This window comes from Aquarana catesbeiana, linkage group LG09 (genome assembly GCF_042186555.1).
Source record: "Aquarana catesbeiana isolate 2022-GZ linkage group LG09, ASM4218655v1, whole genome shotgun sequence".
NCBI classification, from domain to species: domain Eukaryota; kingdom Metazoa; phylum Chordata; class Amphibia; order Anura; family Ranidae; genus Aquarana; species Aquarana catesbeiana.
The window spans coordinates 253,246,420-253,263,082 of NC_133332.1; the positions used below are offsets into that span (position 1 = coordinate 253,246,420).

The window sequence follows — 16,663 nt, forward strand, 5'->3', positions numbered from 1 at the left end:
GGGGGGGGAACTAACCAGCTGCCACCCCCCCAGTCAGTCAAACCCCCCACCCCCCTGTTCGGTCGGTCGATCTTCAAACCCTGCCCTTACCCCATCTAGGTCGCGGGCCTGCGTCTCCTCCTCGGTGTCTCCTGCTTGGCGTCTCCTCCTCTGCGGCTTTCCCTATTTCTCCTCTGCCTTGGTGGCCAATACGATCGCTTCTCCTCTCAGCCAATCAAGTCTCAGGACCCGCTTCCTGACTGGCTGGGAGGAGAATCAGCAAGACAGTAGCGTATAATAATTTGCTATTGTCACACAATTGGGTGGGCTCAGGGCGCAGTGTTCTGCAGCCTGAGCCCACCCTTTCTTGAAGCCAATTAGAGCCTCAGGCTTTAATCATGTGCTTAAAAAAAAAAAACATGAAAATCCATGCGTCCAGCTCCCTGCATGTAGATTAGGGGCCGGGCGCATGGATTAGGGGGGTGACGCCCCTGCGCCCGTATGGATGGGCAAGCCATTGGTCCCTCAGTAGGTGGTCTGAGGTGGATACACATCTGCATACATCCCTCTTCTCTAGGCATTTCCACAGATTCTGGAGTGCTACCACAAAGTGGGTGAGGCTTTCATCATTCTTTTGCCTCCGGACAAAGAACCTTCACCTTAACCCTGGAACTGTCACCTTCTGTCCAAACAGGCCTTCCAGACATGCTACAATTTGTTTCAGGGTAGGCCAGTCCTCTTCCGGTAGCACCATCAACGCTTGGCGGGTGTCATCCTCCAGGGAGTTTCTCTTGTCCTTATCTGCTGGTCCACAGTGATCTATGTCTCGCATCCAACAGTTGGCTCTGCTCAATACTTTGGCCCTCTTTACATTCTGTGTCCTCATATCTCCTGTCACCACTATCAAGGGTGTTGGACAAGAAGTGCAAGAGAAACGCCCTCTCCAGCTTGATCTCCACCAGATACATGACATATTGTAGGTGTTATGGTGAACCCTGGCAGGTGATACAGGCTCACCTAAGGTGCGACATCTAAACGAAATTTGGTGGTTTTCACCAGAACTCCTAAAGGTGGAGAGTACCATTGGAAGTCCTGGCAGGGATTCTGCAAGTACCATTGGGAGTCCTGGCAGGGATTCTGAGTACCATTGAAAATCCTTACAGGGACTCTACGAGTACCATTGAAAGTCCTGGCAGGAATTCTGAAATTAATATAACAGTAGGTCAGTGTGCACTATGCAGCCTCCTTCTCTCTCACTCACAGCTGCTTCCCCACTTCCCTATGCGTGAAATCATGCATGGACTAGTGCAGGACAACTGTGCTGATGCCTCCTGAGATGTGTGACATAACTTCCAGGAGGCTATGGGCAGAGCTGCGTAATCTTTGCCTAGGCGAAGAATAGCAAGGTGAGATCAGGTACCTGTGAAACAGGTACTTGCTTCCCCCCACAAAATATATACCTATAAATGTGTAACATGGAGGGGGAAGCATTAAAATGATGGTGAGTGAAGATTTTGAGGGAAGGTCCACTTTAACTATATAGCTGAGTACTTTTTCCAGTGGTGCTCCTAAATGAAGCAGGTGTTTTAATACTTCCTGTGATGCCAACAAGAAGAGTATCATGGCTCCTTCATACATTTCCTTCTTTCAGAGTTGTCTGAGAGCTTAAACATATGGATGTTGAAAGAAAAGGCTGCTTATTTAACTGCTTTTTTTGTGTACAAAAAAAATGATGAAATGGAAGTATAATCTCTTCGGTTCATGATTTCCAGTTATTTTCACTTTGAATGGAACTTTGTCCAGAAAAAAGGAAATGAGCAACATTCAAATATTTTCTTACTACTAGAGAATGAAAAATTAGTTCCTAGACATACAAGGATAGAAAAAAACATGATCTTTTTTTGCATTGAGGTCCACTGAAAGCAAAACGTAAAGAGGAGTTAAATTTAACCTAACATCATTACGTATTTTCTTTTATAAATTTATTTGAGGTTAACCTTGACTACCAACAAGTGGCTCACTCAGTTTGCTTGCTGACTCAGAAACCTCTCATCTTTCTCTCATCCAGGGCCAACTGGGTCTTATGCTCGTGGCACCCCAGGGGAACTCAAAGCACACCCCAGGGTGCCGCAGCCTACTGGTTGAGAGGCACTGCTATAAAGTACAGCAGCCCAATTGGTCACATTAAATCCCCTAAGCTATATGCGCATCCAATTTATATCATGTTTGGTCTTTATTAACTCAGAATTTCATTCTGTTCAGTGAAATGCTGGTTGTAGGTTTGCAAATCCTTGCCATCTGAAAATATCGATATACCGGTAATTCAAATAACTAGCATTAAGGAAGTTTCTGCTGAAGTCTAATAAAAAACTTCAGCACTTCTATATCACACCCCTCAGCTGTTTGATCGGGTGGGGGTTGGCTCAAGACACCCTCTAGGGCAGCCTTTTTTCAACACAGGGGAACCCTTGAAATAACTTTCCAATCTCAAGGAACCCCTGCTAAAATTTACTACAGCTTATGATACATTAGTGTGATGGTCAGTGGAAAGAATGCTCCTTACACTTGTTGCCTTTGGGAAGAATTCCCCATTACAGATAGCTAAAAAGATCAATGGTGTCAGTAGGAACGTATCTGAGAGGCAGAAATTTCTCATTGCTGAAGGAACCCCTAGCAACCTCTGGAAGAACCTTAGGCGAAACCCTGGTTGACAAACCCTGCTCTAGGGTATCCACATAAAGCTGTTGGCAGTTGGCAGCTCCCATTTAACATTGAAACTGCTAAGGACACTGGAGTGGTCTATTAAAAGAAAGCCAGTGACTTTATCAAATCTTACTTAGAAGCGCATTGGACTCTACACAGGAACTAAAGACCAGGCGAACTTTGCTAAGTTCCCCTTCCCCTTTATTTTACTGTTATGGGGCGTACACACGGTCGGACTTTTTGGCTACAAAAGTCCGACGGATGCCGATGGACCAAATCCGGCGGACAATCCGATCGTGTGTGGGCTTCCCTGGACTTTCAGCGGACTTTTCCAGTCGCAAATCTGACGGACTTTAGATTTGGAACATGCTTCAAATCTTTACGTCGTAACTCTGCCGGACCTATAAATCCACTCGTATGTATGCTAGTCCGATGGACAAAAACCCACGCTAGGGCAGCTATTGGCTACTGGGTATCAACTTCCTTATTTTAGTCCGGTGTACGTCATCAAGTCCGTTCCTTAGAAAGTCTGCCGCAAGTCCGCCAAAAGTCCGTCGAAAGTTTGTCGGACGGGCTGTTGGACTTTTGTAGCCGAAAAGTCCGACCGTGTGTATGCCCCATTATTGTCTTTTTTGTAAGATCCCTTTTCTGTAATTATTTCTTGCACCTTTTATTAAAACAATATTTCAAAACCATTAAGCTGAATCTCTGAGTACTCTAAATAAGAAGGTAAATTAGTTGTTCAGTCTGGGAAAAAACTGTAAATTCAGCAGCTACAAATACTGTAGCTGCTGACTTTTAATAAAAGAACACTTACCTGTCCAGGGACCCAGGACCATCCTCACCCAAGCTAGTTCTTCAATTTTCACTAGCCTTTGAGTCCCCAGCGCTGGCATCCTAACTGTACATAGCTGACTATGCTGCTTTCAGCTTCACAGTTGGCTGCCCACTGCGCATGTGCAAGCCACGCTGTGCTTTGTGAATGGTTTTTCAGTCTTCTGGGATCTGAGAGAACTTCCGTTCAGATCGCCTAGATGATCTGAGCGGAAATGGGAGTGCATACCTGTGAAAATTAGGTAACCACCCTCCCCCATTTCAAAAAGAAATTTGCCAAATGTTAAAGAGAAGAGGGGGAGGAGGCTTTAAAGTTGAACTTCCCTTTTGTGGTTGGAGTTCTGCTTTAACCATTTGCCGACCGCCTCATGCAGATATACTGCGGCAGAATGGCACGTTACTCGCCTCCTGCAGGCGGGGAGCGCATTGTGCTCCCCCGGTTCCCGAGGCGGTCGGCATCGCTACAGGAGCGATCCGTGCTGAGGGGGAGGCCACTGATTCATGGCCACCCCTTCGTGATCGCTGCTGGCAAATGGAATGCTTCCTCTGCTTCTGTAATGTAAACAGAAGCAGAGGAAGTGATGTCATCGCTCCTCATGAAGCCTTTCATTCCAGCTTCCAAGGAGAGAAGACCTCAAGTAAGTTTGCACCAACACTACACATACAGTAGAACACGCAGGCCAACAAATCACCCCTGATCACCCCCTGATCACCCCCCATGCACCACCTGTCACAGTGACACCAATAGCAGTTTTTATTTTTTTACTGGTTACTGCATTGGCGTCAATTGTGACTGTTATAATTGGTAGGGCAGTTAGTGGTAGGCCCCTTTAGGTCTAGGGTACCCCCCTACCCCCCCAATAAACCCCTTGATCACCCTCTAGTTAACCCCTGTTGCCAGTGTCACTAAGCGGTCTTTTTTCTGATCGCCGTATTAGTGTCATAGGTGACGCTAGGTTGCCAGGTAAGTAGGTTCACCGTCAGCTTTTTATAGCGTCATGTACCCCCATATACTACCTAATAAAGGTTTCAACCCCCTGATTGCCCCCTAGTTAACCCTTTCACCAGTGATCACCGTATAACTGTGACGCTGGTTAGTTTGTTTTTTATAGTGTCAGGGCACCCACCGTTTATCACCTAATAAAGGTTTAACCCCCTTTTCGCCCGGTGGTTTTAGGGTCAGATAGGGTCTGCGGTGCCACAGGCAGCATCAGGTTAGTGCCAGTACCTCTAACACCCACACACGCAGCATACACCTCCCTTAGTGGTATAGTATCTGAACGGATCAATATCTGATCAGATCTATACTAGCGTCCTCAGCAGTTTAAGGTTCCCAAAAACGCAGTGTTAGCGAGATCAGCCCAGATACCTGCTAGCACCTGCATTTTGCCCCTCTGCCCAGCCCACCCAAGTGCAGTATCGATCGATCACTGTCACTTAAAAAACACAACACACATAACTGCAGTGTTCGCAGAGTCAGGCCTGATCCCTGCGATCACTAACAGTTTTTTTGGTAGCGTTTGAATCAGTCACTAACAGTCAGGAGCTTTTTTACCTGTGAGTCTCACTAGTGTACCACTAAATTTAGAGCCCAAAATGGCAAATCGAAGGTACACTAGTGAAGAGGCCTACACGTTTCTGAGCATGACAGATAGTGAAGAGGAAGTCACTCATCTGTCAGATTCAGGCTCAGAATACGGTCCTGTAGACGACAGTGGCTCCATGACAGATCGCTCTGACGACAGAGTTGTGGTACCTGCCAAGGTCAGGCGTACCAGACCCTGATCTTCTTCTGCTGTTGAGGTGCAAGAACTGCAGGGTTCTCGTATGGAGCAGAGAAGTACTAGTGCCATTATTCCTTCTGGTGAACTGGCAAGCACAAGCGGCCTAGTACATCCTGGTCGTAGTCAAACCACCACTGCAGTAACACGTGGTGACGTGGCGAGTCCCATAAGTGCAGTTCAAGATGGTGAGGTGGCAAGCACAAGTAGTATCCCGCTGCCACCAAGAAGAAGACAAACACAGGCCCATCGAGCCCATAGTGCCCTTCCTGCTGCATTCGCCAATCCTAATTGGGAACCCACCACTTCTGCAGCACCCGTACTTCCCCCATTCCCTGGCCAACCCGGCATTCAGGTGGAAACAGTTGATTTTACGTTACTTGATTTTTATTTGATGTTTTTCACCGAAGATCTTTATAAATCTATTGTGGACCAAAGAAATTTGTATGCTGGTCAATACATCGCTGCTATTCCCCAGTCCTCCCTTGCCAGAGATTGGAAACCAATTACGGTTTCCGAATTTAAAATCTTTCTGGGCCTATCCCTCCTCATGGGCATAACTAAAAAGAGTGAGTTGCGGTCATATTGGTCCACTGACCCAATTCACCATATGCCCGTGTTCTCTGCCTCCATGACCAGGGCACGATACGAGCAGATCTTGTGGTTCATGCATTTCAACAACAATGAACTCTGACGTCCTCGTGGAGACCCTGGATACGATCAGCTCTACAAAATTCGGCCCCTCGTAAACCACTTCAACCAATGTTTTGCAGACTTGTTTACCCCCTATCAAGTTGACTGCGTTGAAGAGTCCCTGATTAAGTTTTCTGGACGCTTGTCTTTCAAACAGTATCTTCCCAGCAAGCGTGCCAGATACGGGGTCAAGATGTATAAGCTCTTAGTTAGTAGTAGTAGTAGTAGTAGTAGTAGTAGTAGTAGTAGTAGTTTTATGGTTTACGAGGGAAAAGATAGCCACGTAGAGCCGCCGAACTGCCCAGAATACATAGGGAGCGCTGGCAAGATAGTGTGGGACTTGGTGTCACCCTTATTTCGAAAGGGGTACCACTTATACGTGGACAATTATTACATGAGCATGCCACTTTTTAGTCACTTGTTTGATCATCAGATTGGAGCATGTGGCACCGTGCGACCTAATCGCTGGGGCTTTCCCCAGCGGCTTGTAGATTCCCGTCTTAGGCTGGGGGAGAGAGCCTGCTTCAAGTGTAATAATTTGCTCGCTGTGAAGTGGAGGGATAATAAGAATGTTTTTGTTCTTACCTCCCTTAATGCAGACACGACGGTCCAAATTCCTACGGCGACTGGTGTTGTGGAGAAACCCCTCTGTATCCACGAATATTATTAATATGGGAGGGGTGGACCTCAACGAACAGTTGTTGGCGCCGTACCTAGTTGTCCGTAAGGCCAGACGCTGGTACAAGAAAGTGTCTGTATACTTATTTCAATTGGCTTTGCGGAACGCTCATGTGCTATACAGAGCTTCAGGACGGACTGGATCCTTCCTTAAATTCCAGGAAGAGATTGTCAGAGCCCTTCTGTTTCTAGACGGTGCTACACCTCACCTTCCCAATCCAAATGCAGTAAGCCGGCTGCTTGAGAGGCATTTTCCATATATCCTCCCGAGTACCCCTACCCACGAGCCCCCCAAAGAAGTTGTCCTGTCTGCAGCAAGCGCGGATATAGGCATGATACCCGTTATTATTGTCCCTCCTGTCCTGACAATCCTGGTATTTGCATTGGTGAATGTTTTGAACGCTACCATACACTAGTTGAGTATAAGCGTAGGGTACAGCATTGCACAGACTAGGCACACTTTCACAGGGTCTCCCAAGATGCCATCACATTTTGAGAGACCCGAACCTGAAACCGTTACAGTTACAACAGTTACAGTTACAAAAAAAAGTGTAAAAAAAAAACACAAAAAAAAAAAAAAAAAAAAAGTTGTTTTATTGTTCTCTCTCTCTCTATTCTCTGTCTATTGTTCTGCTCTTTTTTACTGTATTTTATTCTGCAATGTTTTATTGTTATTATGTTTTATCATGTTTGCTTTTCAGGTATGTAATTTTTTTTATACTTTACTGTTTACTGTGTTTTATTGTTAACCATTTTTTTGTTTTCAGGTACGACATTCAGCTGCAGCGCAGATTTATTTATCTTGACAGCAACAGCGTTTGCTCCCACGATACATAAAGCCGTGACTCCGGCGCTGTAGGAGGTGATTTCAAAAGAACATATATGCCAAAGCATGGGGCCAGCAGGGGTGGAGGAGCGATTTGCTCCTAACTTTTGCAATCGGATACCCCCATGCTTCGGCATTTATATATTTTAGGCTCAGATTGCGTTAAAAAATGTTTGTTTGTTTTTTTTTGTATATGTTTTGCAGGTATGGTATGTCTTACTGCTATATTGTAACGTTACTTTGTTTTATTGTTAACCATCATTTGCTTAGCAGGTATGCCATTCAGTTGCAGCGCAGATTTATTTATCTTGACAGCAACAGCGTTTTCTCCCACGATACATAAAGCCGTGACTCCAGCGCTGTCGGAGGTGATTTCACCACCACAGTTAAAAAAGAGCATATATGCTGAAGCATGGGGGCAGCAGGGGTGGAGGAGCGATTTGCTCCTAACTTTTGGGGCGGATGCCCCCATGCTTCGGCCTATATTTTTTAGGCAATTCAGCTGCAGCACTGATTTATTTATCGTGATAGCAACAGCGTTTGCACCCACGATACATAAAGCCGTGACTCCAGCGCTGTAGGAGGTGATTTCACCACCACAGTTAAAAACAAAATGGTGCATGTATGCCCATCATTAGAAGTGGGTGGATGAAGGGAGGTATTCTAATGGCGGGCATACCCACCGATCAATCTCTTTTTTTCATGCAGCCCACAGGCTGCATGAAAAAAAGATTAGAATATATGCTCAACAAGGACCAGCAACGTACTGGTATGTTGCTGGACTTTGCATGGTTATACCAGAATGATGCCTGCGGGTTTAGGTATCATCTTGGTGTCATTCTTTTCAGCCAGCGGTCGGTTTTCATGTAAAAGCAATCCTAGCGGCTAATTAGCCTCTAGACTGCTTTTACAAACAGTGGGAGGGAATGTCGCCCCCCCCCACCATCTTCCATGGTTTTCTCTGGCTCTCCTGCAGACCTCCCTTTTTGTCACAAAGTTTTAAAAATTGAAAAAAGAAAAAAAAATACATTTTTCTTTTCTTTCTTAATTTTCAAAAACAAATGAGAGCTGCAAAAAACTCACCATGCCTCTCAGCAAATAGCTTGGGGTGTCTACTTTCCAAAATGGGGTCATTTGGGGGGGGTTGTGCTATCTTGGCATTTTATGGCCTTCGAAACTGTGATAGGTAGTGAGGAGTGAAATAAAAAATATACGCCCTTAAAAATCCTGAAGGCGGTAATTGGTTTTCGGGGCCCCGTACGCAGCTAGGCTCCCAAAAAGTTCCACACATGTGGTATCCCCGTACTCAAGAGAAGCAGCAGAATGTATTTTGGGGTGTAATTCCACATATGCCCATGGCATGTTTGAGCAATATATCATTTAGTGACAGCTTTGTGCAAAAAAAAAAAAAAAAAGTTTGTCATTTTCCCTCAACTTGTGGCAAAATATAAAATATTCCATGGACTCAACATGCCTCTCAACAAATAGCTTGGGGTGTCTACTTTCCAAAATGGGATCATTTGGGGGGGGGTTTGTGCCATCTTGGCATTTTATGGCCTTCAAAACTGTGAGGAGTGAAATCAAAAATTTACGCCCTTAGAAATCCTGAAGGCGGTGCTTGGTTTTCGGGGCCCCGTACGTGGCTAGGCTCCCAAAAAGTCCCACACATGTGGTATCCCTGTACTCAGGAGAAGCAAAATGTGTTTTGGGGTGCAATTCAACATATAACTATGGCATGTGTGAGCAATATATCATTTAGTGACAACTTTTTGTAATAATTTTTTTTTTTTTGTCATTATTCAATCACTTGGGACAAAAAATTAAATATTCAATGGGCTCAACATGCCTCTCAGCAATTTCCTTGGGGTGTCTACTTTCCAAAATGTGGTCTTTTCGAGGTGGGGGTTTGTACTGCCCTGCCATTTTAGCCCTTCAAGAAATGAGATAGGCAGTCATAAACTAAAAGCTGTGTAAGTTCCAGAATATTATTTTTACCAAAGACATGTGGCGGAATACATTTTGGCTTAAATGTATGACTAAAATTGAGTTTATTGGATTTTTCTTATAACAAAAAGTAGCAAATATCTTTTTCTTTCAAAATTTTCGGTCTTTTTCCGTTTATATCGCAAAAAATAAAAATGGCAGAGGCAATCAAATGCCATCAAAATAAGCTCTATTTGTGGGAAAAAAAGGACACAAATTTCGTTTGGGTACAACATTGCATGACCACACAATTGCCAGTTAAAGCGACGCAGTGCCAAATTGTAAAAAGTGCTCCGGTCAGGAAGGGGGTAACCTTCCGGTGCTGAAGTGGTTAAAGAATCCTTGCCTCTTTGGAGGATGCTACCACATTTTAAACTCTGTACTTTCCTGTCTGGGCGTGGCAGCGGGTGTCACAGACATTACTTAAAATTCTCAATTGTTGTAGCAGATGCTGTGGACAGCCAGTGTATATTACACATTGCTACTGTTGGTGTGTGTATAGGGTTAACCACACCCCAGTGACTAGGACTAGGACTCTCAGTCTACTGAAGCTTAGATTGTTGTCCCAAGAGTTGGAAAATCTCTGAAAAGTGCAGGCTGATAGTACAATAGTCACATTCTGAGGGTAGCAATGAGGCTGAGACTGCTGTTGTCACCTAGTGGTGGCAGCGGTGGGACCTGAGACTACTGTCATCATAAGTAATATAGAAGCTGGTATGGATCATACAGTTACAGTGGCCTCTTCTTGCTCCATTGCTTTGATTTCATAGCAGTGAACCAAAAACAACATCTAAAAGAAGATCCCACACAGGTCCGCTTCAGATTGGAACTTGGCTATACATAAACCATTACATAAACAGATTAAATGGTAAAATATTTGGATATTTGTTAACTTAAAGTTATGCTATCAGTCTGGGATAGAAAAATAAAGAAACTGAAAATAGAGAAATAGAATGTAAAACATACTTTTCATGGACAAAATGTTACCGCCAAACTCTTCCTTCAGTATTAATCACATGGCTGAAAGCCTAGGCATGGGTCTTAGTGGAGAATCGGCCAATCTGATTGCTGATCTTTCCCTCTAATACTATTCAAGTGACCAATTAAATGCCAGGGTTTTATGTTATTTGAGTAGCTTGGAAGGAGTAGAACATAGGTACAGTGCTTTGAAAAAATATTCATACCTCTTGTAATTTTCCACATTTTGTCATGATACAACCAAAAACGTAAATGTATTTTATTGGGATTTTATGTGATAGACCAACACAAAGTGGCACATAATTGTTAAGTGGAAGGGAAATGATAAATGGTTTTCAAATTTTTTTTACAAATAAATATGTAAAAAGTGTGGCATGCATTGACTCCGGGGGGGCATGCCCCCCCGGAGTCAATACTTTGTAGAACCACCTTTTTCTGCAACTATAGCTGCAAGTCTTTTTGGGGATGTCACTACCAGCTTTGCACATCTAGAGAGTGACATTTTTGCCTATTCTTCTTTGCAAAATAGCTCCGATTGGATGGAGAGCATCTGTGAACAGCACAACAATTTTCAAGTCTTGCCACAGATTCTCAATTGGATTTAGTTCTGGACTTTGACTGAGCCATGCTAACACATAAATATGCTTTGATCTAAACCAGGGGTCTCCAAACTTTGTTTATTGTCCTACAAACTTGAGGAGGGCTGGATTGTGGCCAGCAGGGCAGAAAATGTCACGGGCCAGGCATGAGTGAGAATAAATATGGCCTTAGGGTTGGTGGTCAATAGGAGTAGGAGTAGTGTCCCTAATTAGTAAGAGGAATAGCATCCCATCATTGGTATCGGTGGAAGGAATAGTGCCCCATTTTTGGTGTCAGTGGGAGGAATAGTGCCCCAAGGACCAGATAAAGGCTAGCAAAGGGCCACAGTTTGGAGACCCCTGATCTAAATCATTACATTGTAGCTCTGGCTGTATGTTTAGGGTCGTTGTCCTGCTGGAAGACAAACCTCAGCTTCAGTATCAAGTCTTTTGCAAACTCTAACAGATTTTCTTCTAAGATTGCCCTGTATTTGGCTCCATCCATCTTCCCATCAATTCTGACCTGCTTCCCTGTACCTGCTGATGAAAAGCATCCCCACAACATGATGCTGCCACCACCATGTTTCACGGTGGCGGTGGTGTGTTTAGGGTGATGTGCGGTGTTAGTTTTCTGCCACACGTAGCTTTTCTTTTTAGGCCAAAATTTCAATTCAAGTTCAATTTTGGTCTCATCTGACCAGAGCACCTTCTTCCACATGTTTCCTGTGTCTCCCACATGGCTTCTTGCAAACTGCAAATGGGACTTCTTATGGCTTTCTTTCAACAATGGCTTTCTTCATGGCACTCTTCCATAAGGCCTGGTTCACACCTATTCAGGTGCATTCTGTGTTTTTCAATACACATTTTTGATCCATTGAAGTCTATGGAACCAAAAACCAGAAACAAATCCCTGGCCCTTTCCATAAAATGCACAGATGTGAACTACATCCATAGGAAACCATGTTAAATGTTTCTGCGAAACTGAAAACGCACTAAAAAATGCATAGGTGTGAACCAGGCCTTAAGTCCAGATTTGTGGAGTGTACGACTAATAGTTGTCCTGTGGACAGATTCTCCCACCTGAGGTGTGGATCTCTGCAGCTCCTCCAGAGTTACCATGGGACTCTTGGCTGCTGTTCTGATTAATGCTCTCCTTGCCCAGCCTGTCCGCTTAGGTGGACGGCCATGTCTTGGTAGGTTTGCAGTTGTGCCATACTCTTTTTATTTTCAGATGATGGATTGAACAGTGCTCTGTGAGATGTTCAAAGCTTGGTATATTTTTTTTAAATCTAACCCTGCTTTAAACTTCTTCACAACTTTATCCTTGACCTATCTGGTGTGTTCCTTGGCCTTCATGATTCTGTAAATTCACTAAGGTTCTCTAACAATCCTCTGAGGGCTGCACAGAACAGCTGTATTTATACTGAGATTAAATTACACACAGGTGGACTCAATTTACTAATTAGGTGACTTCTGAAAGCAATTGGTTCCACTAGATTTTAGGTAGGGTATCAGAGCAAAGGGGACTGAATACAAATGCACGCCATACTTTTCAGATATTTACTTGTTGGTCTATCACATAAAATCCCAATAAAATACATTTACGTTTTTGGCTGTAAAATGACAAAATGTGTAAAATTTCAAGGGGTGTGAATACTTTTTCAAGGTACTGTAAATATTTCAGCCTTTCTAATCTTCTTTGCGTAAAGGTCAACTTTAAGGTCTAAAAACAGATATAATGTTTTACATATCTTAGTAATCTTTTGTTTTTATAGCTGAAAATCAGCAGCCTCTACATTCAGTCAACTATAGTATCCCGATATGCCCATACCAAGGTGCAAACTGTTATGGTTAATCCTCATGCTGAGTCGAAGGAAGCCATCTTTGAATTGGAGCTGCCCAGTTCAGCATTCATATCTAACTTCACACTGTAAGTAAATTTACAGCTATTTTAACAAATGTTGTTCAATCACCTGTTCCATTTTTGATCATTGTCTGTAACAATGGTCTAATATGGCATTTATTAGTTTCAGAAGTAAAAAATAGTATTCTTTATTTCTTTTTGCTCAGCTATATATGAAATATTGCCTATAAATGTTTATTATTTACCACTTGCAGCCAGCAGGTGGTGTGCTCGAATAACTCACTGCTATGATGTGACTAGCCAGTGTAATGTTGTCTCTTGCTATTCAGGTCTAACTACAACAAAGAGCTGCGAAAGTATGTCTGATATTTCATAGAGAGCCACAAGAATCTTTGGGTAGACAGAGGACATAAAAATGTGAGCAGGCAAGGCTGGGTTGCTTAATATGAAAGTTTTTGTACCCAGCAAGTTAGCAGAAATAGTAGAAAAAACATGCACCAATGGAAGGAACACCAGGTCATATTAATTTATTAGTTTACTAAGAAAAAATCCAATGCCTTTCGAAGGTCAGAAAAAACTCCACCTTCATCAGGGCTTCAGTTAAAATAAGAACCCTAAATGGACTCGAAACAGTGCTTGATTGCTCATGTACTGTAGATGCTACTGACTGGTAACTCTCCGAATCCTGCAATTCGCTTCCCTACATAGATTCACAGGAGAAAGCCCTATTTTAAGTTCATTTTAGGTTCTTATTTTACCTGAAGCCCTGATGAAGGGCGAGTTTTTTCTGACCACTGGATATTTTAGTGTAAACAAATACATGAATTTGGGCTTCAGTTAAAAAAAGAACCTCAACTGTGATTTCATACCGCGCTAGAAACATTAAAAAAGAAATATATAATCATGTATGTGTGATGAATATCAAGTGAATATAATATAAACAAAAAAGTCCATTGATCCACCACCGATTAGTTAGTCCCACATAAAGTACTTGTAATTCTTCTATACATCAAATGTGACAGTGAAGAAAACATATATGGCTAATGTCTCCAGTGCATCTCCTTCCACCAACTTCTAGGCAAATGTCCTACTCACCAGACGAAATTGACACTCATGACATGTAGTCAAATACAGCAAGGCAAACGGATATTCAAAGAAATGGCAGCTCAGAGTTTGGCACACTCACTGAATGGAAATGGCATATACATCAAAAAGACAAGAACAGAAGCTCCTTTTAATGTTTCTAGCGCGGTATGAAATCACCAGTTGTTTTTCTTTACTCATTGAGGCTTTGAACCTTACTACTTGCTGCTTTGTTTATATACTGATTTTGATTAATATTTTGTTAATGCACTGTATATCACTTTGTTTATATTCCAGGGTGCGCAGGTAGAAGGGGTTTCTGAGATCCCCTTTTTTCTTTTGTCAAAATAAGAACCTCGAATAGACTCAAGATAGGCCCTTCTCTTGTAAATCTACGTAGGGAGGTGACTTGCTGAATTTGGATAGTTACCAATTAGTACCATCTGCATGAGCAATCAAGCCCTATTTTAAGTCCATTTACATAAACCAGTAAATTACTTTGGACTTTTTATCCTTCGGTCTGATGCTCTTTTCATTGGTGCATATATTCTTCCCAATCACATGCTGGAGGCAGGGAGGTGACCTAGCTGTACTGCTTAAAGCGGTGCTCCGCCCAACAGCGGAAGCTCCGCTTTTTTGCATGCCCCCCCCCACTGCTACATTTTGCACTTTTCTGGGGGGAGCGAGTACCTGGTTTTGACAGGTACCTGCTCCCACTTCCCGGTCAGATCGCTGTGACAAACTGAGCCGGAAGTTCAGCCCCCTCTTTCCCCCGCAGTCTTCTGGACAAGACGCAGCACAACTTGCGTATGCGCAGTAGTAAACAGGCTGTGAAGCTACCAAGCTTAACTTCCTGTTTCCCTTACCACAGATACTGGTGTGGTAAAAAATTAATCGACCTGTGCAGAACCTCAACCGCGTCACTTCCTGTGTGGCTACGTCACAACACAGCTGATTGCGGGGCTGCACTGCGCATGCACGGCTTCACCGCAGCTATACCGTGCATGCGCAGACTCTCCTTTTAGTCTAGGAAAATTTTAGACGCGGGCGGAGGCGGAGCGAGTTCCTTAATTACATTATCGTCAGCACCGCCTCCAGCCTCGCCCCTAGCCTGCTCTGGAGAAGGGTGTGATCCCGTGCATAGCACAGTCTATATCAATGGGACAAGGTCGAGGAAAAATATAGAGCTGCACCGCCTTCAGCCCTGCCCCTAGCCTGCTCTGCTGAAGGGGGCGGGCCCCGTGTGTATATCAATGGCAGGTCGAGAAAAAATATAGAGCTGTGTCTGTGGGAGGGGCAAAGCCTTTGCTTAGAAGACATTCCTCATCAATATGATCATCCACACTGCATGATGTACATATTGTGAAGGCTGTGCAATTTGTTCAGGAACTAAAACAGCAGCCTGACACACGGAGCCCCAGCTTACACAAATCTGTCTGTGCACAGCCCTGCGAAATACATATACTGGTGGTCAAGGAAAATTATACAGCAGTGTCTGTGACAGTGGCAGCTGGTGCTTAAAAATTTTTTTGGGGGGGGGGGGTGCAAACAAGCTGAAAAATACTGAAACCAATGTAACAGGTAAAAGTGAACGCTGAACCCAACGCAGTTATGGATTAACAACCAGTGTAAGAAATATGAGAAAATAAGGATAAAAATTAAAATATAAAAGCAATTTCAATAATAAATGTGGATGGATGAACATAAGTCTGTTAGCAAAAATTATAAATTTAAAAGTCCATATAGACTGGAGAAATGTCCATGTTAATGATGTAATCCACTAACCACATTAGAAGGCTGCCCTGATTGGAGAAAAGAAGTAGTCCTCTAGGTGCTGTAACATAAGAACACAAGGCGCCACTCTAAGTGCAGAATGCCATAAAATTTATTTAAACACAATACGGAAAGGTGGTACTCACAATGGTACATGTTAAAAAAAGCATATAGGTAGTGTTGCTGCTGTGTCCTTGACGGTTCATAGTCTGGTTCGAGTTGTGCTGATGTCCGGTGGACAGGCTCGGCAGTGGATGCCATCGCTTCCTGCCGCTGGAACGCACGCTGTAACCCAGGAACCACAGGGATGAGATCACTTCCGGATACAAGGGACGTAAAGGCGACGCGTTTCCTCAAGGCCTGAGGAAGGAGCGTAGCTCCGCAAACGCGTCGCCTTTACGTCCCTTGTATCCGGAAGTGATCTCATCCCTGTGGTTCCTGGGTTACAGCGTGCGTTCCAGCAGCAGGAAGCGACGGCATCCACCGCCGAGCCTGTCCACCGGACACCAGCACAACTCGAACCGGACTATGAACCGTCAAGGACACAGCAGCAACACTACCTATATGCTTTTTTTAACATGTACCATTGTGAGTACCACCTTTCCGTATTGTGTTTAAATACATTTTATGGCTGTCTGCACTTAGAGTGGCGCCTTGTGTTCTTATGTTAAAATACTGAAACCACCCCCCCCAATCAATTGCAGCCTCACTGTGCCTGTCAAATGCAGCCATTTGTGCCCGTCGTACGCAGCCATTTGTGCCCATCATACGCAGCCATTTGTGCCCATCAAATGCAGCCATTGTGCCCATCATATGCAGCCATTTGTGCCCGTGAAATGCAGCCTAGGTGCCCATCATATGCAGCCATTTGTGCCTGTCATATGCAGCCATTTGTGCCTGTCATATGCAG

General features: G+C 43.9%; 1 protein-coding gene across 1 annotated transcript in view; it reads left to right on the top strand.

Annotated features, from left to right (window-relative positions):
* The window catches only part of ITIH6 (inter-alpha-trypsin inhibitor heavy chain family member 6), a 128,692-nt gene that overhangs the window by 35,258 nt on the left and 76,771 nt on the right, over positions 1 to 16,663 (top strand). The window contains exon 3 of the mRNA XM_073600207.1: positions 12,809 to 12,963. Coding sequence (XP_073456308.1) covers positions 12,809 to 12,963 — 155 coding nt within the window. The remainder of the gene's footprint in view (positions 1 to 12,808; positions 12,964 to 16,663) is intronic.